The sequence below is a fragment of the Eulemur rufifrons genome, chromosome 20, assembly GCF_041146395.1.
Source record: "Eulemur rufifrons isolate Redbay chromosome 20, OSU_ERuf_1, whole genome shotgun sequence".
Lineage (NCBI taxonomy): Eukaryota > Metazoa > Chordata > Mammalia > Primates > Lemuridae > Eulemur > Eulemur rufifrons.
In genome coordinates this window covers 15088982-15115160 of record NC_091002.1, presented here as the reverse complement: position 1 = coordinate 15115160, position 26179 = coordinate 15088982, and the positions used below count along the sequence as shown (strand labels likewise).

Here is a 26179-nt window from a genome sequence, read left to right as displayed (position 1 = left end):
GTATTTTGTGTTCATATTTCTTCATTCACAGGCAGCTGAAAAAGTTGGATGAAGATAGTTTAACCAAACAACCAGAAGAAGTGTTTGATGTCTTAGAGAAACTTGGAGAAGGGTAAGTATAAAGAAAACAAAGGTCTCAGTCTTTTTCCTGTGCCAGCACCAGAAGCATGTCAACCTTTCTCATGGCAGTAATTCCCAAACCTGAGAAGAGAGAGGAAGGTTGCTTATCAGCCTGGCTCCCGGTGTGGTGGGAGGTAAATTTACAACTTGAAATGCGCCCCCCCACTTCACCCCAGTCACTATTTTAGACAAATTTAGTGATTCCTGATCTTCCTAACACCAAGGACATCTGTTGTTTTCTCTTTTGTAGAATCTGTGGTTTGCGTATTTTATCTTTTTAAAAGATAGCACTAATTAGATTATAATTCATTAAAATTTTTAGGATTTGCTGCTCCTAACTTCTGATTGGTATGCTATAACTTTTGTTTCAGAAAAAACAATGGAATTTAGCATTGTAGTTTTTGCAGCTTTGTGAAATACTGTAAGTAAATCAAGGACTGCCACCACATTTACAGCTTCCCAGGAGATCTGGGAGCCAGTCAACTTCTTGAAACACAGAATTGTGAACGAGTTTATAAAATACTGATGAAAGGATGTTTAGTAATAGGCAGTGCCTCTCATTGACTTTTGTGATACAATAAAGTTTACATCATAATTTTTTATACTTTTACACATCCTTTTAATTTAATCCTGTGATTCTTTGTGTAAAGACCAGGGCATTATAGTATTAGGGACATACTTAAGTTTTTGTTGTTAATTTTTGAATAGGTAATAAAATCATATGACTTCAAATTCAAAAGCTATAAAAATGTATATAATAAAAAGATCTGCCCTCTACCTGTGTCTCTCAGCCACCCAGAAGCAACCAGTATAGCAGCTTCTTGTGTTTCTTTCAGAAATAGGTTATGCATATATAAGCAGATACGTGTGTGTGTGTGTGTGTGTGTATTTTTAATCTCTTAGGGGTACTTCTGGATGGAGAGAAGACCTGACATAAAACTTTTAAAAACATTTATTGTCTCATGACTGCTCTTTAAAACTCATCTCATATGTTATTAGATTATTTTTTGGGTTTAGTTTTTTTTATGCCTAACATAGATCCACAATAATGTCAGACCCAATCCTGATTACACAGAATAGTTTTTTGTAGTTTACCTCCTTATAAAAAAACATTAGTCATCATCTTTTTGTAAGTTGGAAAAATACTCTTTGGAATCCAGCAAGAGATCAAGCAGAGAAGGAAAGCAAAAAATGACACCAACTGTGCTGCCAAAAGACAAGTCCAAGATGAATCTGAAGACTGCCAGTTGACCGGCATCATTAAAGGTATGGGTAAATGACAGTCCCTCTGTATCTCTTGCCGGCCATTTTCAGCTTGACATCTTTGCTGTTTTCCTCAAGGCAGTGAGTCCATGGCCCTTAATCTAACAATGCTCATAGGTTGTACTCAGAATAAGAATAAAGACTAGTAGGCTTTTCTTTTTAAGAAAAGCATTTTATAGTAGTGGGAGCATAGACTTTATAGATTACAGTGGTTCACTCCTGTAATCCAGCACTTTGGGCGGCTGAGGTTGGAGAATCACTCGAGGCCAGGAATTTAAGACCAGCCTGAGCAACATAGTGAGACCTTGTCTCTACAAAAAATTAAAAAAAAAAAAAAATTAGCCAGGCGTGGTGGCATACACCTGTGGTCCCAGATACTCAGGAGGCTGAGGCAGGAGGATTGCTTGAGCCCAGGAGTTTGAGGTTGCTGTGAGCTATGATGATGCCACTGCACTCCAGCCTGGGCAACAGAGAGAGACCCTGTTTGAAAATAAAATTCCTTGCTTTCCTGTTTATTGGTCATAATAAACAAGTGAGCTTGAACAAATTGCTTACTATTTTGGAGGCTCACAGTCCTCATCTATAAAGTGGGAATAATAATAGTATCTAGTTCATAGAGTTGTGGCAAGTATTACTACATGAGATAATAGGGGTAGAGTGCTAAGTACAATGCTTGTCACACAGTGAGTGCTCAGTAAGTGGCAACTATTATTTCATTTTTAAGTATATCAACTGAAGCATTTTTCAGACCTAGCATGTCAAATCAAAGTTAAATCTTAAAGTATATTTAGGTGTTCTTACAGATAGCTCTGTTTGGGTTGATTTGGTTTGGGGATTGTTAAAACTATAGACAGAATATATCAAGAATATAATGTAAGGAAAAGCTAAGCTAATTATGATTTTTTGAATTATGTTTTAGATGTGTTGATGTCTTCAGCAAGCAACATGGAAATTTCCCTATAAAGATATCACCAGGGAGAAAACAAATAAAGCTTCAGCTCTTTCTTCCCATGCTGTCACCATGGTGCTTTTTTAAATGATACCACAGATGCTTGGATTTCTGTCATCTTGACTGAAAGAAATTGAGCAAACTTTATTTAACTAGGAGAATCCTGAAGGAAGACCTTAACTGAACTTCTTTCCAAACACATTCTGCTATGTCATCCTTAAATTGTTCTGGAGAATGAATGGATTGTGAACTCTCACTGACTTGTGTCTTGTGAAATGAGCTATGGCTCACAGACTATATTGGATCCTGCAGTTGTTCTGTGTTTCGAGGAAATCATATGGATCTGTGGCAGGGTAGAGCCAAAGCTCCAGACCAAGTTGAGTGGAGAACACTTGGAAAGTGTTTTGATTTAGAGCCTAGCACCTTTTTCTATTACACTTAAAAGTTTTACACATTGACTCATTTAAGTTTTTATCACAGAATGATAACAAAAGCATTCTGCCCATGGTTTCATAGCTAGTGAGTGCTGTTAAGACTTGTACCTGGTTGGTTTGGCCTCAGATACTGTGTTATTAGCATTTGTCTACACTGAGCCTTGCCTTGTATGGCTTGTATGAAACACTTATTTCTCCATCCTCTTTGCTCTCCACCAGTTGTAATTCATTGAGTCATTTCATTTTTGTCATAAGGATTCAGGTTTTAAGGAACTTGCCTTTGAGAGAGTGATTGCTAAAGTCTTCTAAGTCCTCTCAGATTACTGTAAATGCGGTGTGTGGAATCATGAATCTTAATTGTTCATATGAGCTATCAGAATTTTCTTTGCAATCAAGAGAGTGTAGAGTGTTCTGGTCAAGACTGCTGAATGAGTACATGCAGAGACCTCTCCTTTCCATTTCTAATACATAAGAATAATGAATGAAAATCAATTTTTAAAAAATATAAGAATATATAGCTATGGACAAGGGATAGAAAAGAAAAATCTATACTAATAAGGAGCGGGTAAAGTGTACCCTATCCTTGTCAGGAAATGCATTTGGATTTCCTACATGGAGTTGTGGGCTGGGACTAGGCTCCCCATTTGTGAACTAAAGCTGAAATAAATTTGACTGACCAGCAGTAGAGAGTATCATTTTCTTGGGGTTGTGAAAAAGTGGAGGTACTGCTCTGATAATAGGAACTGAGCCCAGACTGTATTCAAGTATGGTATCTTGAAGGCCAAAAGCCCAATCTCCCAGTATAAGACCTGGTTTAAGTTGTACAGTCCATATGAGTGGACTGAGGGAACCATGAAACCATCTGACAGTGATTGTGTGGAAGAACATCATTCAAGGTAAAATGAAATTCATGCAAGGAAATCCACTGCCATGAGGTGACCAGCAGAATGAGAGAATTCACACTCAAGGAAATAGAAATAATGGAGCAATCTAAAAAGGGATTGAATATGTTTATGATTTTCAGAGAGATAAAAGGAGGGAATAAAATTCTTAAAAGAAGAGCACCAGATTATTAACATGAACAGTTAGCCCAGTGGAAAATAAAAAGTTGGGAATCTCAAGAAAGAAAATTACAATAATTGAAGTTTTATAATACAGGCCCAATAAATTGGATGAACAGTAACATAGACAAACTGAAAAGAGAATTTGTGAATTGAAAGAAATGAGACTGATCACAAAATGCAGAACAGAGAAATACAGTGTTGGAAACTAGGAAAACATGGATTTAGGAGGTCCAATGTACATCTAGGAATTCCAGAAGAAGATATTAGGAGAGATAAAGAGAAGAAATAAAGAGATAATGCTGAGAATTTTGCATGCTTGAAGAACTACTTGAGCCCTCAGATTGAAGAAGTTTATGAAGTGCCAAATAAATCAACTCCAAATTATGCTAACGTTGTAGAATGTTAAGGATAAAGAGGAAATCTTAAATGAGTGGGGAGGTTACCTATGAAAAATGATAATCTGATGAAAGCAGACTTCTCAGCAACAATAGATACTGGAGAACTGCATTGAAGGTGCTGAGGGACAGCTATTGTCAGAGAATTCTATATTCAGCAAAACTGTCATTCCAGAGGAAAGGTGAAATAAAGGCATTTTCAGACATATGGGACCTGGTGTGTCTGGAATGCCTCGGATGGAAGTAGTAATACTTAACAGTGATTAACCAATAAAGGCATTTAATAACTAAATAAATCTGGGGACAAGAGATTACAAGATTGGTTAATTGGCTTGATAGTATGGTTTGGCATCTGGGTAATTCTGTTTCAAGATGGCTGCATTAGTTTCAAGCATCATCCCTCACATTACAGTAACCAAGGCAGGAAGGGACGTAGCCGCCTTGTGTGCCAGTCTCTTACCAGGGAAGAGCAGCTTTCCCAGAAATCCTTTTGCAGAATTCCCCTCAGATTTCATTGGCCAGAACCCGGTCATATGCTTGCTACTAGTTCCATCACTGGTAGAAAGGAGTAGGACTCCTAAGACTGGCTTGGACTAATATGATGTGTCCTCTGATCCCAAGCACATCACCACCCTAACAAATCAGGGGGTTATTTTAGCAAAGAAGAAGGGGCAGTGTTTGAGTCATCCACACAGGGTCAACGGTTGCCTCTTTTCTGGCAAAAACATTTAATGCCATATTTAAGGATCATACTAGTTTTACAAATATAAGAGTTTCTGAGAGAATGGAAATTTTTTATGTGTTCTGCATAGACTTAAAAAAGTTTTATATTTAAAACGATTCTTGAGTATCTATTTGGCAGCTAGAGTTTTCTACTATTTTGACATATTAGGTGGCACTGTTACTGTGATTTTTTTTTTTCACCAAGACACTATGAAGATACAGATGTGTTTGGAAATATGAAAGACAGTTTACTCGGTAATATTTCACTGACAGCTGCCCAGGATTTTAATGATAATGTAATCTATGTAAGGTGATGATATCTCATGTGACCAAAACAACTGTCTTGTAAGGTAGTTTGTGTTATCGTCATTTTACAGTTGAGAAAATCGAGGCACAGCAAAGTTATAACATGTCTGTAAGTGATAGCTAATATTGTAGCAGTGGTGGGACTCAAATTCTAGGTCTTTACATTCCAAATTTTTGCTCTTATAGCCCCCAAATTGAATGAATACATAAACTTTATTTCATATTAAGCTCTTAATGCAAGATGGAGTAGAAGGCAAGAAGAATTTCTATGTGCTGTGTTCACGTGGTACTAGCATTAAAGGTTTAGATTTTAATTAGTTTCCATAATATTTTAAGCATTATTGCAAGTAAGAGGAACAAGGACAGAAAGATCTTGTGGTACCAGAGTGAATGCAAGAAAACAAAGACCTTCACTTCCTTATTGTACCCCAGTGTAGATGTGGAGAGAACACAAGCTTTGTTTTCAGAAAAACGTCTAGATTCAGTCCTGGACTGACCACTTATCACTTATGTGGCCTTGGGCAAATTAGGTAACTTCTCTGAACCTCTTTATATTTATTTACCTGTAAAATAGGGATAATTACCTCTTCCTCATTTTTTTGTGAGAATGAATTGAGATGGTGCATGGTTTCTAGTAGACAGCAGGCATACAGTGCATGGTAGCTACTATGTCATAATAAGACATTCATTAAAGTTTAAATGTGAAGCTTTTAAGGTGCCATTTTGTGATGGTTCTCTTGACAGTTTTTTCCCCCCAAGGACTTAGTTTTGCAAGTGTAGCTGTATACTTATAGTATTAATGTTATATTACCTAATACATCATTAGGCACCTAGGGATATAAATGAGAACTGTGAGTTGCTTGTGTTTTGCCCTTTATCTTTTGGCTTGCTTTGACTTCATAAATGTTCTCCTTCCTCCAATTACAGGTCCTATGGCAGCGTATACAAAGCTATTCATAAAGAGACTGGTCAGATTGTTGCTATTAAGCAAGTTCCTGTGGAATCAGACCTGCAGGAGATAATCAAAGAAATCTCTATAATGCAGCAATGTGACAGGTAAAGTCATGTGGGCTTCCTTTGGAGACAATGTGGTTTTGAATTTGCTGTGATTATTTAGAGTTTGACACCTAAGAGATGTATTTACTTAGATACTTTGCAGAAGGAAGAGTTTAATGAAATCACTATGCATGTTCTTTTCAGAAAAAAATATGAAAAAGTTTGTATGTTTTTGTAGCTAAACTTTTATAGTTTCTATTTCTACATATTTTTTTCTTTTTCTTTTTTTCAGTAAGCCCTTTTAGAAACTAGGAAGAAGAGACAGAAGGTGGTGCTTGGTTTTTTTTTTTTTTTTTTTTTTTTGATAATGATCTCTTTTATTTCCTATTGAGAAAACATCTCGGCAGAGATAGCTAAGAAGAGAAAATTCACAAGCTTTTTATCCCTAGAAACCTTAGGGTATTAGATAGGTCTATAAAAAGAGAATATTTATTTATGTGTTATTATTGTTTTCCTTCACATTAAAAAAGATTATTCAAGCTAAGAGTAGTTAAGTATTTTATTTTTGAGGAACTAAGATTTGTCAAATGCTGTAAGCAGGAAGTCAGGCCAAAAGGCGACCGCAGAAAAGCACGTGGTTTGCTCTGAAATTCTGTGACAACATGGGGGGGTCACAGTGATACAGCAGGCTTCCCCAGCACTATTTAGATTCGAGAGAAATGCAAAGTTAGGGGCAATACCAGCTCTAGGTAGTTGGAAGTGGGGTGAAAAATTCTTGCAGTTGAGGCTGCATTTTTGGTGAGCAGATCAACTTAGTGCCTCCTATGTCTGAGACTTGCGTTGGGGCAGGTGGGGCAAACTAGCAGGAAATTTGTCCAGGAGCCCTTAAGTCTCATAGACTTGTAAATGCAGCCATTTCTCTTCTCTCTTCCTCTCTCCCTCCCCTTTTTTTCTTTCAACTTTTATGGTTACAATCTACTAGATAAAACTCCCATTTTTCTTGATTGGGATTGATCAGGTTAAGGTGACAGTTCTTCTGTAAGATACATTACAGAAGTTCTTTCTGGTTGGCAAATTGGGACGTAGTCGCTTTTGATAGACTATGCAGGAGCTCTGTCCAAACAGGGTATGGAAATGTCTCTAAGCAGAGAGATATTTTGAAGAGTCTACTCTGTGCAAAGCATTCTAAGGAGTATAGCTAAATACAGAGTTCTTATACGTTGGGAGTTTATGGACTAACTGGACAGGCTAGGCATATATATGTACAGGAAAATCTAGGCGATAATGCAAGACTACATAGAACATATTCCAACGTTAGATACACGGTAGTTATTGCCTGCAGTATTTAACTCCTATAAATACTGTACTACAGGATTTTAGGGAAGGGAGAGCGAACATAGTGAGCTTTACCTCAGAGACTTAGTCATCCATTTCTCCGTTAATTTTCATTTCGTGTGTGTGTTTCTTCTTCCCTTGTTTTTGGCATTTTTCCCAAGAAAGAATTTTGAAATTCTGAGAGTTAATGAAGATGATTTGGTTTTAGCATCTTCAGTTATTATGTGACTTTATTTGGCCCTGACAACTATCTAGCCAGATAAAGCTGGTAGCTCTTTAAAGGCAGGCAGATTATTTCATTTTAATGGGATGTTTGATTTTTTTCCGAAATTTCATGTTCGGTATCTCTCCTCAAGCTTGAGACCTAAAATTCCAGGTCTGATCCTGACCATTTTTTCTTCATAATAGATTATAGTGTGTGTGTGTTTTCTACAAACTACATATGACTTCTTAGAAAAATGCAAATGAAAAGAAAAAAATCGCTTTTCCCTTTGGAGAAATCATCATTGTTAAATACTGCTTGATATACATATTCTTCCTTATCTCTTTTTGGAGTTTTACTGTGCTTACTATTTTGTAGCCCTACACCCCTTTCTTTTGTAAACAAGATATTTTCTCATGTTATCAAATATACCTTTATAACATTTTTCATGGGTTCATGATATTCCATTATATGGCTATATCTTTATTTCTTGAATAAACTTCCTAATGTTGGATGGACATTTAGATGGTATCTAAATTTTGATTTTTATCGACAGTACTATGATGGTAACTGTTTCTTTTTGAACATTTATAATTCTTTGCTGAGGATAAATTGTAGACTTAGAAATGCAGGTTAAAGGACCCACCTATTTTTTATACTTTTGTTATTCCTTACCCTCCAGAAAAGCTACACCATTGTACATTCTTATCAGGAGGTTGCCCATTTTTACCTTAATGAATAATTGATCTTTTGAGATGAGGAATTAATTTTCATATATTTAATGGCATGAATGGAGATGTTTAAGGCTGTTTCTACTAATTTATATTGCCCCTCTCTCTCTCTAGCCCACATGTAGTCAAATATTATGGCAGTTATTTTAAGAACACAGACTTGTGGATCGTTATGGAGTACTGTGGGGCTGGTTCTGTGTCTGATATCATTCGATTACGAAATAAAACGGTAAGTTTACCTTCTTGAACAATGCCATCTTCTTTTCTCTGGCCTCTTACTCATGTGCATTTCTCCTAGTATCGTATGTACAGAGATGCCTGGCAGATTTCCTCTGCCAGGGTTCAGACCTCATGATTCTTTCTCCTCTAAAGAGGGCTAGATTATATTGGGTATTGTAGGCCATGGGAACGAGTTTGGATTTTATTCCAAGGATGATAGGAAACCATTGTTGGGTTGTAAGCAAGTGTAGGAACCATCTGATGAATGTTTTAAAAAGGAAACTCTGGCTTCTGTGTAGATTGTGGGTGGATAAGAGTAGAAGCAGGAGAAATCTTAGCTCTTAGACTTTTTGTCTTCATAAGAAAACTGAGAATAATGATACCTATATTAAGTATATGAAAAGTGGTGAAAATCAATTTAATAGGTAAATGTACTTTATAAATTGTGAGGTGTTATACAAAATATAAGATGGGGGTGTTTTAAAACTCAGTTATAATGTTGGATTGTCCATACACTATCTCCTTTTCTTAATTTACATTATTCGGAGTTACCGTGTTGGCCTAATCAAACAAGAAGTTCTTTAGCTAGGAATAATATCCTGACATAAGATATATTTAAAGAAGTCCCAAAACTTGAATAATTTTTTAAATTAAAAATTGGGCTCTAAGGCTTCTTTCTAGTTATATGCAGCATTAAGTTATTGTGTTTCAGGTATTTTAAAACAAAATCAATTTTGATGTCACTTTTAGTATCTTTTAAAATCTTAATGTTTATTATGTTTATATAATTTTTAACTATTAAGTGCTGATTTTTTATTATACATTATTTTGCCAAATACTATAACTCTGCGCTGTCTAGCACAATAGCCACTTGCCACAGTGGTTATTGAGGACTTGAAATGTGGCCAGTCTGAATTGAGATACACTGTTAAGTATAAAGTGCACACCAGAGTTTGAAGAATTATTATACCAAAAAATGTAAAAATATCTTTTATATTGATCACATGGTGGAATGATAATATTTTTGGATAAATAAGGTTAAGTAAAATATATTACCAACATGATACTTGTTTCTTTTTTTATTTCTTTTTTCGGAGACAGAGTCTCACTAGGTTGCCCAGGCTGGCCTCAAACTCCTGGTCTCAAACGATCCTCCTGCCTCAGCCTCTCAAGTAGCTGGAGTGCTCCCAGCTCTTGTTTTTTTTTTAAAATGTGGCTACTAGGAAATTAAAAGTTACGTGTGTAGCTCCCATTATATTTCCATTGGGCAGTGCTGCTTGAACTGATTAGCTTAGTTCATTAGAGTAAGGAATCAGTATGTCAAGTCATGAGCTTTGTCCTCTTTGTCCACAAGAAGGTACCCCAAACTCTAACCTCTACCTTGCCGGTATTGTTTGCCTGTACTTTAGTGAAAGCTTTATAATTTATTAGCTCTGTGACCCTGGCACAAATTACTAGTCTGTGTCTCAGCTTCATTATCTATAAAATGATGTTGATAACAATTCCTCTACTTCATTTAGTTGTTATAAGGATTAAATGAGATTCCAAAAATCGTGCTTAACATAGATAAAACACTTAGTAATGATTAACTATTTTTAATGTTCTTAACATGGTGCCTGGCTCTTAATAGGTGCTTATTAAATATTTGTTGATTGATTGATAGTGTAGTAGGTATTAAACCATGATGCCTTATATCACTTGATTTTCATGACACTCTTAAGGAAAAGCTATATTCCTGTTTTTTTGATTGAGAAACTAAGACTAGGTTGAATAACTTGTTTAAGTCACATGAAAGTAGAGTCAAGGTTAAAAGCTAGGTCTTTCTAAGGCTAAATCTTATACTTTTTGTACCACATCACACTCCTTTCTAAATGTGAGTTTGTCATAAGGAGAACTGTGTGAGAGTTTGTTGATAGATTGAGTTTGTTTGGGGCTGGTGTTGGACATGCACAGAGTCAGCATTGGACAGATCACATATTCTGTGCTAGTCTCCAGCATCCTTGCTTTCATTTATTCATTATCATTCAACAATTTTTTTTTTTTTTGCACCTGCCATGTGCGAGGTGGCTTTATTGGTGTTAGGGATACAAAAGTAAATAAAGATATTTTTAATGGAGCTTATTTTTCTAACAAGGAAGATATGACATAAATAGATATGCAAATAATGTGTAACATGGCAGGTGGTGATATGCTGCAGTGACAAATAAGGTGAGATAAGGGAATAGAGAATGATCTAGAAATGGAGCAGAGAAGGCCACTCTGATTTTCAGAGGAGGCCACATTTGGGCAGAGACAGTGAAGTAAGAAAGGAAATCATACAGACACATGGATGAAGAGCATTGTCTGCGTAGAGAACAGGCAGGTGAAAAGAGCCATGGAGGGGAGTGTGCTTGGGGTGTGCAGGAACAGCAAGGAAGCCCCTGTGGCTGGAACAGAATGAGCAAGGTAGACAGAGGTAGAAGATGAAGTTAGAGATGTAGCTGGGAGCCAGACCACGTAAGATCTTGGTGAGGACTGGCTTTTATTTCAAGTGACTTAGGAAGACATCGGTAGGTCTTAGCAGATCTGGCTTACATTTTAAAAGGTTCATTGTGGTTGCTTTGTGGAAAATACATTGTAGATAGTCAAGGGCGGGAGCAGTGAAGCCAGTTGGGAGGTTATTAGAATTGTTCAGGCAGGATATGATGACAACTTGGGCCAGGGTGATTACAGAGGACAGGGTAATACAGATATATTAATATATTTTGAAGATAGAGAAGAGTCAAGTATCACCTTAAGGTTTTTGGCCAGAGCAACTGAAGAAGTAAAGTTGCCTTTTACTGAGAGAAGGAGGACTGTGGGAAGAGTGGAGGATGTTGGATGGGTGGGAGGGAGAGAGGTAGGATGGCAGAAATAAAGAATTTGATTTTGGCTGGGCGTGGTGGCTCACGCCTGTAATCCTAGCACTCTGGGAGGCCGAGGTGGGCGGATCGTTTGAGCTCAGGAGTTCGAGACCAGCCTGAGCAAGAGCGAGACCCCATCTCTACTAAAAATAGAAAGAAATTATATGGACAGCTAAATATATATATAGAAAAAATTAGCCGGGCATGGTGGTGCATGCCTGTAGTCCCAGCTACTCGGGAGGCTGAGACAGGAGGATCGCTTGAGCTCAGGAGTTTGAGGTTGCTGTGAGCTAGGCTGACGCCACGGCACTCACTCTAGCCTGGGCAACAGAGTGAGACTCTGTCTCAAAAAAAAAAAAAAAAAAAAGAATTTGATTTTGACACATTATGCTTATGATGCTTGTTAGGTATTCATTTGGAGATGTTGTGTAGGCAAATATACGAATCTGACTGGGGAGAGATCTGGTCTGGATATATAACATGTAGGGAGTGATCAGCATATCGATGGTATAAGCAGTCAAATGCTGTTCACAGCCTGATTAAGATCTGCTTATATTCAAGAAAGGAGTTTGGATCTAATTTTTTTTTCCTTTTTCTAATGTGCTGATGTAAACTGATAGAATTTGAACTTCTTGTTCTTTCAGTTAACAGAAGATGAAATAGCTACAATATTACAATCAACTCTTAAGGGACTGGAATACCTTCATTTTATGAGAAAAATACACCGAGATATCAAGGCAGGAAACATTTTGCTAAATACAGAAGGACATGCAAAACTTGCAGATTTTGGGGTAGCAGGTCAACTTACAGTAAGTAAAAATGTTACTTGTATTGATAACTTTCAGTTCTGTCCTGAGAAGCGATTCCTTTTATTCACCTAGCTTTTAAATATGATACTTGCATAGTAAAAAATTGTAGAATCTACTTATAGGTTACAAAAGAGCCAGTAGGTTATTTTAGAGCCTTACCTGGAGTTCAGGTCACATAGTTTAACTTTGCTTAACTTTTATAAAGATGAAAACTAAAACAAGAAACGATAGAGTACTCTATTGGATTACATTCATGTATTTATTAGAAGAAGAAAAATTTCCTGGAGTAGGACAGAACATCATCTCATTCAACTTCCAGGTAGTACCTGACAGTTACTGTACAGAAACACTCTCATTTGGTTCCAGGATACAGTCTCTTGATTCTCCTCCTACCTCACTAATGCATGGCAGTGAAAAAAGAAAAAAAATAACAACCTATGTTTTCAAAATAGGAAGTCTAGAATTATCTGATTTTATGAAATATATAAGATATATGTGAAAGCAGATATAGAAAAATGGAAACAGTTCTTGACAGGTATACACTAAAATTTGCAAAAATATTGTATATCAAGTGGTTTTCTTGGGTGGTAAAATGAATATATATAGTTTGTTTAGAACTGGTATTATGCAAAATTTTTATTTTTTATTTTAAATGTGCCTAGGGTATGTTAGGGAATGTCATATGTATTGCAGCAGCATAGAAATTGCTTTGATGTTAAAAAAAAATATCAGAAGCTTATTCAGTATTTTGATTTCTGGGCTCCCCAAAACATTTTGTTGTTAACACAAAAGTAAGCAGTACCCATGTTATCTAAACTGCAATCTTAATAAGGAAACCACATCGAAAACTACATCCTCTGGTGTCATCATGCACGGCTAATTTAAAAAAAAATTTTTTTTGTAGAGATGAGGTCTTGCTGTGTTGTCCAGGCTGGTCTTGAACCTTGGCCTCAAGTGATTGATCTGTCTTAGCCTCCCAGAGTGCTGGGATTGCAGGTGTGAGCCACTGTGCCTGGCTGGGTTGTTTTTTTGTTTTTTTTTTTTATATTTAAAATTTCAATCTGTTTGAACTTATTTTGGTGAAAGTATAAGGTAGGAATTTAAGCGTAGTTTTAGAAATGACTAGACAGGTGCCCAGTAGTAGTTTTTTTTTTTTTTTTTTTTTTTTGCATAATCTATCTTTTGCTTGCTGATTTTGAATGACATTTTAATTATATATGTGGCATATATAAAAGACTGTTTTGTATGTATATGTATGTATATATGCGTATACCAGTCTGTTTCTGGACTTAATATTTTCTGTTGCTATGCTGTTGTACTAATATAACTTTGTAATACAGATCTAGTTGGGGCTAGTATTACTCTTATTAATTTAAAAAATTTTTAGCTTTCCAAGTATCTATTTCTAGTTGAAATAATCCAGTGAAAACAACTACTAACACCCCTGCAAGTTTGAAGTTTCAGAGCTAAGGAAATGACTAAGCAGTAAGTTAGTTCCTGTGTTAGTTTTTTACATAGGGCTGACAGAGTGAGATCGCTTTTAAAAGTATTACCTGGCATTTGCTCCTGACTGGCATAACCTAAGTCATAGGCATTTCAGAAGGAACATTGGGGATGATGATGGGAAGTCCTTCTGCATATTTAGTTCTGTTTAAAATTCCTCTTCTTACAGTATAGGAACCGTGGGAAGGTTCTCTTTCAGTAGGGCCATGCCATTCTGGGAAACCGTGCAAGTGGTAATTTGCCATAATATGTGCTATATCCACATATTCTTCTTTAATCCACAAACTGAGACTTCTTATATATCTAAAAAAATATGTCTCATTGCATATGTAATACATGCTCATATAAGCCATCAGAATGTTACAGAAGTATACAGGATGGAAAGTAAAAGTTTTTAGTGGTTTGTAATCCTAGCCCTGTGGGAGGCCAAGGCGGGAGGATTGCTTGAGGTCAGGAGTGTGAGACCTTGGTCATTTGAATTTCTTTTGTGACTTTCTTGATCATGCCTTGAGTATGGTTTTTATATGTATTTCAAGGCATGTTTTATGGTTGGAAATTCTCTTTTTCTTAGTAGTTTTAATGCTTAGTGTTGGTCTCTCCCCTTCTATTTTAGGATACCATGGCCAAGCGGAATACAGTGATAGGAACACCATTTTGGATGGCTCCAGAAGTGATTCAGGAAATTGGGTACAACTGTGTGGCAGACATCTGGTCTCTGGGAATAACTGCCATAGAAATGGCTGAAGGAAAGCCCCCGTATGCTGATATTCATCCAATGAGAGTAAGGAAATGGACAGAAATCTGGTGATCCAGTGGGGGGGTTAGTTACTGATCATTAGAAAGGTAGTTCAGTGGCTTACTTGGTTGGATTTCAAACAATAAATGAGTTAATTGTAAGTAAGTGAGAAGTGTCATTATAGATGATACACTTCCACTTACTCTAGTTGTAGTCACTAATTAATTTAAGTGTGATCTGCCCCTCTCTGTTTCAGAGGTTGTCTATTGATAGCTCTCTGGCAGGACGTAGGCCATAGAAATGCTTAGTTTGACTTGTGCAGTACACAAATACACACACGCACACACAAACACACATATACTTTTGATAGTTTAGGCATCCATGTCTTCATATGACAACATCAGTTGGAGCTGGGTAACAGTTGCCTCCTTTATATAGGGCATGAGCTTTGCACTTTATCCATGATTTCCTGTTTTGTCACCAAGTATCAGTTGCCACTTACTACAGTGTTTTCTCTAATGTTTTCTTTGTAATAGGGTTAAGAGGAAAGCAAACTATTTTTTTTTTCTAAGTGCAATATATGACTTTCAAGCAAAGTATTTTTTTTGAAGTCAAGTTACTAAAACCCAGCCTCGTTCATTGGTTGTCTTTCTCCTGCCTGGCCCCTGTGGTGTTTGAATCTGTAAGGTCTGGTTTGTGGATCCCCAGATTCTCTTTATTTGGAGGCTCTGTACTCTCCAACCTCCATCTACTTCTGTTTGGTCAGTAAATAATAGTCTTATTTTTTGAAATAGTAGAATTTAACTGTAATGTAGTAGGCCAATACAAAATTTTTTTTTTTTTTTTGGTTCATTTGGCTTGGCTTTCAAGGTTAATGTGGTATTTGGGACTTCTGGTTGATGACCTCATCACTGTTGACATCTGGGGTGGTTGTGACTTTTTTGTATTTTTTTAATATTAAAAACATTTTTTTCTTTCATGGAGATGGGGGTCTCACTGTGTTGCCCAGGCTGGTCTCAAACTCCTGGGCTCAAGCAATTCTCCCACCTAAATCTCCCAAACCATTGGGATTACAGGTGTGAGCCACTGTGCCTGGCCTGGTTGTGACTTTTAAGGAGGCGGGAAACTTGACAACTGTGGGGCTGAGGTTATCTTCAGGGTAAGGGTACTCTTAGATCCTTCCCACTTTGAAAGGCAGCGTACTGTGGTTAGCAAAAAAGAAAAAGAAAAAGAAAACTTAATTGACATGAGGTTCAGGGGACAAGACTGCATATGAGAGGGAAAGAGAAGGAGAGAGATATATCAGGGTCTCTAATTGTCATGCTTCCTGCTTGAAATGCTTAGACTTCTGTTGGAATTTGGATGGGCTTATCAGTGAAGAAGTGAAAAATCATTTTACCAAGCTTCAAATGTATTTCCAGACATATTTTTGCAGCTTCACTTTTAGTTTACCAATTTTTTTTTTTGTTTGTTTGTTTATTTTAACTAGGCAATCTTCATGATTCCTACAAACCCTCCTCCCACATTCCGAAAGCCAGAGCTGTGGTCAGATAACTTCACGGATTTTGTGAGGCAGTGTCTCGTAAAGAGCCCTGACCAGAGAGCCACAGCCACTCAGCTCCTACAGGTATGAATCACCCTGTGATGCCGCCTCTCCCCATTTCATTCACATGCTGACCGAAAAATGCCAGTACGCCACCCACATGGAGACAGGAAAGAAGTATAAGACATTCTCTGCCTCTAGGGAGGTTTGATTCTATTTGAGTAGAAAAGGCTTGGAAAAGAATGTTAAATCATCGAACAAGACAATAATGCAAGAACATACAGGGTTGCATGGGATTAGAGAAAGGGAATTGACATTTAGTGAGCACTTGCTGTGTGCCACATGCTTTGCACATGTTATGCCATTTAATCATCACATAGACCCTGTGAGCGGTGGGTATTATTTTAGTTTTATAGGTGAGAAAATGGAGGCTTAGAGAGGTTAACTCATTTAGAGTCATTCAGCTGGTAAACAGCAGAACTATTAGAACCTGGGTCTTTTTGATTGCAAAGCAGGAGGCCATCAAGTCTGTCCAATCGTGACAAAGAATTGAGATCACTGGTGGGTGCTGTTGGAGCTCAGGATGAAAGGAGGCCACTTTGGACTGGAGATGCTAGGTGTGCTGTCCTGGAGGAGGTAGCTTCTGTGCCTGAGTCTTAAAGGATGGGTGAGCTTTGGCAGGCAGTATGCTCAGTGGTTCGAGCTTGGATTCTGAAGTCAGACTGCCCAGGTTTGAATCCTGGCTCCCTATTTACTAGCTTTGTGACTTTGGGCAAGTAACTTAACCTCTCTGTTTCTCTAGTTTTCTTATCTATAAAGTGAGGATAAAGTACCTGCCTCGTATGTTGTGATGATTAAGTGATATAATGTGTAACCTGGAACAATGCTTTACATGTATTGCAGATAATATGGTATGGGTTTGATAAGTATCTGCTATTATTACTGGGCTAGACCAATAGTTTTCAACCATTTCAGACCCAATGCCCCTTTTTATAACCAATATATATATTTTAAAACTCTCATTACTTTTATGGAATGGAAATGCTATAGTACATTGAACAGAAAGAATAAGTGAGATGAATAAATTATTCAGTGATTTCTTTTTTTTTTTTTTGGAAATCCGAGTCTTACTCTGTCGCTCCAGCTAGCGTGCAGTGGCATCATCCTAGCTCACTGTAACCTCAAACTCCCAGGCTCAAGCGATCCTCCTGCCTCAGCCTTCTGAGTAGCTGGAACTACAGGCGAGCGCCACCACGCCTGGCTAATTTTTTCCCTTTTTAGTAGAGACGGGGTCTCACTGTTGCTCAGGCTGTTCTGGAACTCCTGACCTCAGGTGATCCTCCCGCCTCAGCCTTCCAGAGTGCTAGGATTACAGGTGTGAGCCACTGCTCTTGGCCTATTCAGTGGGATTTCTAAACAATGTCTTTATTCCATTAAATTTCCCCTCCAAATTCATCTCTCCAATCACTGGCCTTTTTGCATATTTCTTGAAAGAAAAATTTGAAATTATCTGCTAAAGTGCGTATACAATCTGAGACATTTGAAATATGTGCAGAGTGTGCCACAGTTCATTGTTTTGTGGGGCAGTTCCACACTTTGCAGGATCGCTAGTGTCGCTGCCCACTACACCATTTGTCCCCTCTAGACATTGTGACAACTGCAACATGCTCCCAGCATGTTTGCAGAACTTCCTCTAGGGGGCGATACACTCTATTGAGATTTTTCTAGATTTGGCATAGAGAAATGGCATAGGCATCCAGCCAGGCTGAAAAAGATGGGCAAAGCCTGAATGTGCATCTACTCAGAGTTATATTTATTTATTTTTTCTTTTTCTTAACTGGACCCTTGCAGAGAACAGAGTTATAAAGTGACTGTGGTTTAGCTGTTGCCTGCAGCATAAAGAGAAAGATTAGATTCACTGAACGATTCAACTGATGTTATTAGGTACCTCCTGTGTGCCAGGCACTGTGGCACTGTCACCATATAAACTGTCTCCAGTGTTTTCCACTTTCTTGTTTAAGCACCCATTTGTCAAGAGTGCCAAAGGAGTGTCAATACTGCGAGACTTAATTAACGAAGCCATGGATGTGAAACTGAAACGCCAGGAAGCCCAGCAGCGGGAAGTGGACCAGGACGATGAAGAAAACTCAGTGAGTGGCAGGCACTGCTGTGGGCGTCAGGCATTAATCTTGTTATTTCATGATTGCCAGGCCAGGTAAGATGAGTAGGAGCTGATGGATGAGCCTGGAGTTGGAGACTCTTCTTGTGTGACCATGTCCTAACCTGGAGCAAGGCATGCTAGAGGCTTGCTGAGTCTCTGCCTGTTCTTCTCCCAGTGCTTCCAAAAACACTTAAATTTCACTCTTTTGCCACATATCTTTTATTCAGTTTAACTTTTTATTTTGGAGAGAGAACACTCAGGTCTGGGACTTGGTTTTTCCATGCCTTATTGGGGAATCTAAGATCCGTTCTCAACATGTAGCTTTTACACTTACAGAGTCCCTCACAACTTTGAGATTCCAAGGGTGTTCATGTCAGCTTCTTAGATCTATGTTGCAATACTCGCTCTCTTAAGAGGGATAGAGGAAGAGGTCTTTAGGGTTAGATGGGCAAATTTATAATATTCTTTGCTTAAATAAAAGTGCTTTCAGTTCTATAAACTGAGTTTAGAACCTGAATAAGTGTGAAATCCAGAAATATTTGCACTAATAGTAATTCAGAAAACTTTTAAGTCTTTCTATCAAATTAGTCCCAGTTTGAGATTTTGTCCTTTTACAGGAGGAGGATGAATTGGATTCTGGCACGATGGTTCGAGCAGTGGGTGATGACATGGGTACTGTCCGAGTAGCCAGCACCATGAGTGACGGAGCCAATACCATGATTGAGCACGATGACACATTGCCATCACAGCTGGGCACCATGGTGATCAATGCAGAGGATGAGGAAGAAGAAGGGACTATGAAAAGTAAGGCTCTGATTAAATCCACTAACTTTTCAGACAAAGCATGCACGTTTCAGAGAGGATGGGTTCTCATGGTCCATGCAGGCTTGGTCTTGAGCCCCCTTTTCTATTGCCACAACCAGAGGAATAAAAGCACTGGAGGCTTGTGGTGGGGGCAGGAGGTTTGGGAAGGGGAGAGATGGCATGTGGAGTCTGAGGCAAAAAAGTATCAACTCTGGGAAAGGGATTTTGCTTTTGAACCTGAACAGCAGGTTCCAAAAATGAATGAACATTCTTTCGTTGAATGTTGTCATTTTTCCTTCTTTACCTTGAGCTTTGGAGGCAAGCACACACATTGTTTTGATGCATATTTCCTCTCAAAGTTGTAATGAAATTTTGAGCTATTTACTGTACATATATCTTCAGTTTATTTTCATGATAGTCTGTGTGTCTAACCCGGGTTTACCAGCACTACATCAGTGAATTCAAGATCTTACAAGTTTAAAAGTTCTATCAAGTCCTTTCTTGTTTAAACCCATCTCTGCTGCTTTTGGTATCTGGGTGATCCTTTTTTGGCCTGGCAGCCAGCTCCCATCTTAGAGCACCATGCTCTCCTCTTCAGCTATTGCCCTTCCCCTTTTTCTGCGCGCTGCAGACCAACTCACAGAGGAGAGGAATTTGGGAGTACAAAATAATAATAGTTGAGTTGTGTAGGTACAGCTTGGCTTAAACTTTGTATAGGTTTAAAGCACTAACTCTCTATGATCTTTTCGTCGTCTTTTTTTCCTTCCTTTTTAAAATGTAAAGGCCCTTCCTCTAAACCAGGATTGGCAAACTATAGTCCGTGGTCCAAATCTGGTTTGCCGCCTGCTTTTGGTAATAAAGTTTTATTGGGACACAGCCATGTACCTTCATTTGCGTGTTATCTGTGGCTTCTTTTGCACTACACAGGCAGAAGTGAGTGGTTGTGACAGACCATATGGCTCCCAAAGCCCAAAATATTTGCTATCTGGCCGTTTACAGACAGCAACGGTTTGCTTAGCCCTGCTTTAGACTATCTGCTTTGTAATTGATTAATTCATTCGTTAAGTTTTTCTTCAGTGCCTGCTGCATCCCAACTACTTTGCTAGGTGCTGAGGACACAGCAGGGAAAGAAGAAACAGTCCTTATCCTGAGGAAACTCATTGTCAAGTCTAGGAGACAGACCATTAATTATAATGCAGCGTACGAAATGAGTTCTAAGATAGGGGTAACCTGAGGGTGTCGTCAAAGCAGAGTGGAAGAGTATTTAGCTTTGGGGATCACTGAACAATTCCTGGAGGGAAAAGACAGGAAGTTTGGCAGCACGCGGGGTGGGTGGAGATACTCCAGCAGAGGGAGCAGTGTACTCAGGATCCTGGAGGCAAGAGACTGGTGAGTGAGTTCGGGGAACTGCAGGTGGTTTATCGTGGTTGGAATAGACAGTTCTGGGACCTTGGTTCTTAGGCGTCTCTTCTGACTTTCACCTTTCAGGTCATAGTCTGTATATTTATAAAGACCCCTCTGTTTTTGAAGGGAAAAGGTTTTCTTTTTTCTGTTTTGGGGCCCAGGCTTATCATCTCTGTAAGTAAATTCCACTTCTAGACATCTGGTCTAAGTGAATAATTGACAAATCATATTCAAGAATTTTTCCAAATGTATTACTTACAATTGTAAAAAAAAAATCTGGATTAAATTTAAATGTTCAGTAGCAGATGCGTGGTCAGATAAATTATGGTACATTCATAGGAGGGAAGGAATACTATATTATATAGATACATTCACGTTCCTTCTATGGGCCTCAGTAAAATTAAAGAGTTATTAAATTTACTTTTATTACTCCTTTAGCTCAAATTGTCAACACATTTGTAAAAATTATTTAATTCATGGCTGATACAGAACTGAAATTTCTGGAAGTTAAAATTTGTGAAAATAGGCTTTCATCTAGTGCCTTCTTTGAACCTAGATGAAATGGTTATCCTTGGAAATTAAAATGGTGACTGCTGGGGAAGGGTGTGCATGTGTGGGAGCAGGGGTAGATGGAATATGGGAACTCTGTACCTTCCTCTCAATTTTGCTGTGAACGTAAATCTCTAAAAAAATAAAGTCTTTAAAAAATTTTTAACTGTTAACCTCCTGTATACAATATTTAACAAGAAAAGATGTACATACCACTATCATTATTTGAATTAGTTTTGTAGAATCTAATTTTAAAGAAACTTTAACATGAATGTGGCAAGACTCTTGGATTTATAATTTATTGTTTAGGTCATCTAGGTCAGAACTTTTTCCGAACTTTATTGATACTTTTTGAGAGCAGACTGTATTCTATAGATCTCTTTAAAAAAGGTATTTCTTGTCTTGGAAAAGGTATATATGTCATTTGCCTCTATTCTCATTTACTTTATTAAAAATTATTATACTTATGGTATTATAGCAATATTAGTATGGTGTTAGAAAAGAAAGTAATTCATTCCTAAATCCTCTCTCTCCAACAAAGAAATTATTATTGACCACATGCCTGTGTAATTCCTATATGGTTATAATTTGCATAGATAATATTCTGTTTTCTGATTATCTTTCACTCATTAACCATAGTACTAACTACACTTTTTATGTCACTGTATAGTCTTTTTTAATATTTATCCCACTTAGCAGAGTTTTTAAATCATTTACCCATTGCTGGGCACTTTGATGTTTCTGATTTTTCACTATTACAAATAACTCTGCAGGGAATATCTTATCTATTTTCTTCTTTTTAAAAGTATTTCCTAGGAAAAATTTCCAGAATTGTTCAAACAATTTAGTACATATATATTGCCATATGCGATATTCATATTGTCCTCCAAAAGGTTTGTACCAGTTTATATTCCATGAAGATAGTAATAGCCACCTTTATTCTTAGTTTCTTCTCTTCCTTTTGTACATTTATAGAATAAATAATGGTATTCTAGTGATATCTGATAAAAATTATAATTAGCTTAAAGTGATAGAAATTTGTTTATATATTTGGAAATAACAGTGTATGAATATCCTCCTTTCACCATAGCTTGTCCAGCATGATATATTGTCACATAATTATATATGAGAAATGCGCTGCATGGTTAGTTTTCATTTGCATTTCTTCTGTTACTAGTGAAGTTAGTATGTATGTCTGCAAAGACTATTTTACTTTCTTTAGTAGATGTTTCCAAAGAAAGCTTTCATTCAGTAACTCTTTACTAAGCATAGCTTTGTGCCTGACAGCATGGCAGGTACCAGGATGTGGCAGTCCTTGATCTCATAGAAACCAGCAGGCAGTTAGAATGCAGTGTGGTAAGTGGTCAGGTAGGGGGGAGGACAGCTCATGTGGGGTCCCAGACAAGGGTCGGCCAAGGCAGTCTTGTGTGGGATCCAACAGAGGGTGAAATCTCAGCTAAAGCCTAATGGCCAAGTGGAGGTTTAGCCAATTGTGCTGGTCTAAAAAATATATTAGTAATTTTTCTCCTTTTTCACACATGCAGGGCAAAATATCCTACAAACTGCCTACCTGAATACTTATTTTGTTTGATAATAAGGAAGACTCACATTTTAAGAGTTTCCATTAGATCCCAGGTGTCATTCCTATATGAACCATTTAAATAGTTTAATCTCCCAACAAGAAGATGGATATTATTTTTCTTTTTCAATTTGTAGTTTAAAAAATACAAATAATAATCTAGCAAAAATTTGTGTATTGACTACTCAGAATTAACAGATACTGATATTTTTTAGATTTTCTAAGGAATAAAACAACCCATGACTTTACTGATAAAGTTAGATTCCCCTCCCAACCTCTTTCTAATCATATAATTGTATATTTGGCATGTAACTTGTCATGCTTTGCTTCTGTATTTTTACTACGTACATAAATATTTGTAAGCCATACCTAGTGCTGTTTTATCTTTTTAAAAGATACTATTGTTTATCTTTTTACAACTTGCTTTTTTTCCAGCAAGTAGCTTTTTTGGGTGGAATATGCTTGTTGATACATAGACTAAGAATGTAGCACGTTGTATTATTATTTAGGCATTCCACTTTTGCTGGACATTTAAGTTGTTTCTAGCTTTTTGCTGTTATAAGCATGTCTCTGTACATGTCTCTTAGAAGACAAGGCAGATTTTTTTTTAGGGATATGCGGAGAAGTGGGATTTGCTAGGTCTCATGCTATACCTATTTTCACTTACACTTAGAATCCTCAAATTGTTCTCCGGGTGACTGTAATACTTTATACTGTCACTGTCAGTGGATGGGAATTCTGTTTTTTTGTATCTTCTCCAAGAATTGACACTGCCAGGGCTTTTGCCATTCTGTTGGACGTCAAGTGGTCTTGTTTTTGTGAAGCATTTAAGACATAAAAAATGCATAGAGAATACAATAATGCTTGTAAGTATACCACCCGGTTTAAGAAATTAACGCCTTAGAAATACTAAGTACTTAATGGAAGTACTGACTCTCTGTCCCCTCCCTCAGTTGTATTCCTCTCCGTCTTCACCACAGGTAACCATTTTGTAGTTCCTTCCTCTCATTTGAGTTTATTATGTTTTTCTAGTTTCTTGAATTTAGCACTTAGCTTTTTGATTTTCAAACTTTATTTCCTCTAGTTGATAAATTTAAAGCTACAAATTTTCCTTTAAGTCCTGCTTTAAAACAGCATCCTAACAGTGTTGACATATAATGTTGATGTGTATGGATTATTCTTGTCAGTTATATTTCAAATTAATTCATCTATTTAGTGTGATTACTGTTATATTTGGACTTAATTCTACTCTCTTATTTTGAGCTTTCTATTCACCATATTTTTCTTTTGCTACTTTTTTTCTCCTTTCTTTCCTTCTGTTGAATTGATTGAGTTCTCAACCTCCCTAATCTCCCCATCCTTATTCTAATCCCCTCTCCCTACTGTCTGCTACCTGCTTGGCAAAGTATATGCATCAGTATATGCCTACTTAACTTTCTATTTTTCTAATAAATTCCAAAGTTAATATCTCTATTCTTTTCCTGAATAAGAAAAAGGATCTTAAAACATTTTGCCTTTTTTCATAAGCTGCCTCTCCCATATTTTGTTATTGTTGTCTATTGTTTTGGTTCCTTCAGGTTTTTTTAAATCCTCACATTAGCTACTCTAATAACTATGTATAGTCAGTACTTAGACTTATGAACATATTGAGCAACCAGTATCCTTGCTTACCTGTTCTTCTCTCAGCTCTCTCTTTTCCTCTGGGCTCATTTTCTTCTTAAAGTACATTCTTTCATTGAGGTTGTAATGGGTGGCAAACCCTCAGCTCAGTGCTGTGGGTTCCTTTCTTGATTTTGGCACCTGGAGATTTTCCTTTTTGGGTTTTGAGTGTTGTTGGGTTTTTTTGTATGTTTGTTTGTTTGTTTTTTAAGAGACAGCGTCTTGCTATATTGCTCAGGCTGGAGTAGAGTACAGTGGCATGATCACAGTTTACTGCAACTTTGAACTCCTGGGCTCCAGCAATTCTCCCACCTCAGCTCCTGAGTAGGTAGGACTACAGGCTTGCACCATCACACCTGGCTAATTTTTTAAGTTTTTGTAGGATGGGGGGGTCTCTCTATGTTACCCAGGCTGGTCTTGAACTCTTGGCCTCAGGCAATCCTCCTGTCTCAGCCTCCCAAAATGCTGGGATTACAGGCATGAGCCATTGTGCCTGGCCTGTATTTTTATTTTAAGTCTTATATTTCTATGTGTTTAGAGCAGGGAGGAGGCCTCTAGCACTTCAGCTCATTCAGTCATCCTAACTTTCTACAGAGATGATGTTTCTGTGCTTTCTGTATAAGGCACAGGTTCAGAGAGGTTGTTACTTGTTTATGGTCACATGGCAAGTGGTGGAGCTGGGAATTGACAGCACTCCAGAGTCTATGCTATTTTCATTCCACCGAACTTCTGATTTATTTTGGTTGCCTACCCCTGTATTCATGGACATTAGATCTATAATATAAAACTCACCAAGATTAATGTTAAGTCTGATGTCTTTCAGTGAGATTCCAGGGATGTCTTTTGTTTGTTTGAAACATTTATTATATATGTTATTTATTTAGTACACTCAGTAGGATGGATGTTGTAACTGTTAATAATAATTATTAATGATTAAGTACTTAATATATACCAGACACTGTGCTTAATCCTTTATAAGCTTTTCACATATTTTAATCATTACAGTCATGCTGTGTGGTAAATTTAATCACGCCTTGTTTTATAGCAGTTGAAACTGAATTGCAAAGAGATTAAGTAACTTGCTTAAGATTACATAATGAGTAACAGAAGAGCCAAGCTCGGAGCCCAGATATGTTTGATTTCAGAGCTTATGCTCGCAACCATGATGTTATACTGCTTCTAGCAGAGCCCCTTTATCAAGTTATTGGGGGCCAGGACTAAGGCTTTTGTTGTCGTTCATATGTTGGTAAGTCTCAGCCTGTAGTAATATACTTCTCCTTGTGGGTTATTTCAATAACGAGCTACTCTACATATGTCCCCAGGATTTCCAGAAGTAAAGGGCAGACGGTTTTCAAAGGAGGCATGCCTCTAATAGGCTAATGATACTGTTACAGCTGAGGGAATTTGTTTTGGGAGTGTATATCTGAATCTACAGTAAGGAGTCAGATTGTGGTTGGAAGGGAGGGATTGAGCCAGGTGGGATTTGATTGCTTTATAAGTGAGCTCAAGAAAACCTGGAAGAGCCATAAAGGCAAACTATGGCCCGCACTACTTTGAAAACCCCCATCTTGGATAAAAGGGGTTTTCAAAGTAAATAGATTGAGGATTGTGGAAGGCTTCTTCTGTTGGTCTAGATATGGTTTTTTGTTTGTTTGATTTTTGAATAATGGCTCTAGAAGAACCTTGTTTACCTCCGAGAACTGAAGGGCACATTATTGAAGAGAGTGAGGGTCTGTGTCAGTGTTAGGATCATCGTGCTTTTTCTGGGCCAGCAGAGGGAGCTCTGTAATAAAGTATGGGTTATAATTGTGTT

General features: G+C 37.5%; 1 protein-coding gene across 2 annotated transcripts in view; it reads left to right on the top strand.

The window, feature by feature from the left end:
- STK4 (serine/threonine kinase 4) overlaps nucleotides 1-26179 on the top strand; it is an 82041-nt gene that overhangs the window by 5464 nt on the left and 50398 nt on the right. For both annotated transcript variants that reach the window (XM_069495603.1, XM_069495604.1), the window contains exons 2-9: nucleotides 32-112; nucleotides 6182-6310; nucleotides 8633-8747; nucleotides 12264-12428; nucleotides 14545-14712; nucleotides 16157-16294; nucleotides 18232-18360; nucleotides 18989-19175. In XM_069495603.1, the coding sequence (XP_069351704.1) occupies nucleotides 32-112; nucleotides 6182-6310; nucleotides 8633-8747; nucleotides 12264-12428; nucleotides 14545-14712; nucleotides 16157-16294; nucleotides 18232-18360; nucleotides 18989-19175 (1112 nt within the window). The remainder of the gene's footprint in view (nucleotides 1-31; nucleotides 113-6181; nucleotides 6311-8632; nucleotides 8748-12263; nucleotides 12429-14544; nucleotides 14713-16156; nucleotides 16295-18231; nucleotides 18361-18988; nucleotides 19176-26179) is intronic.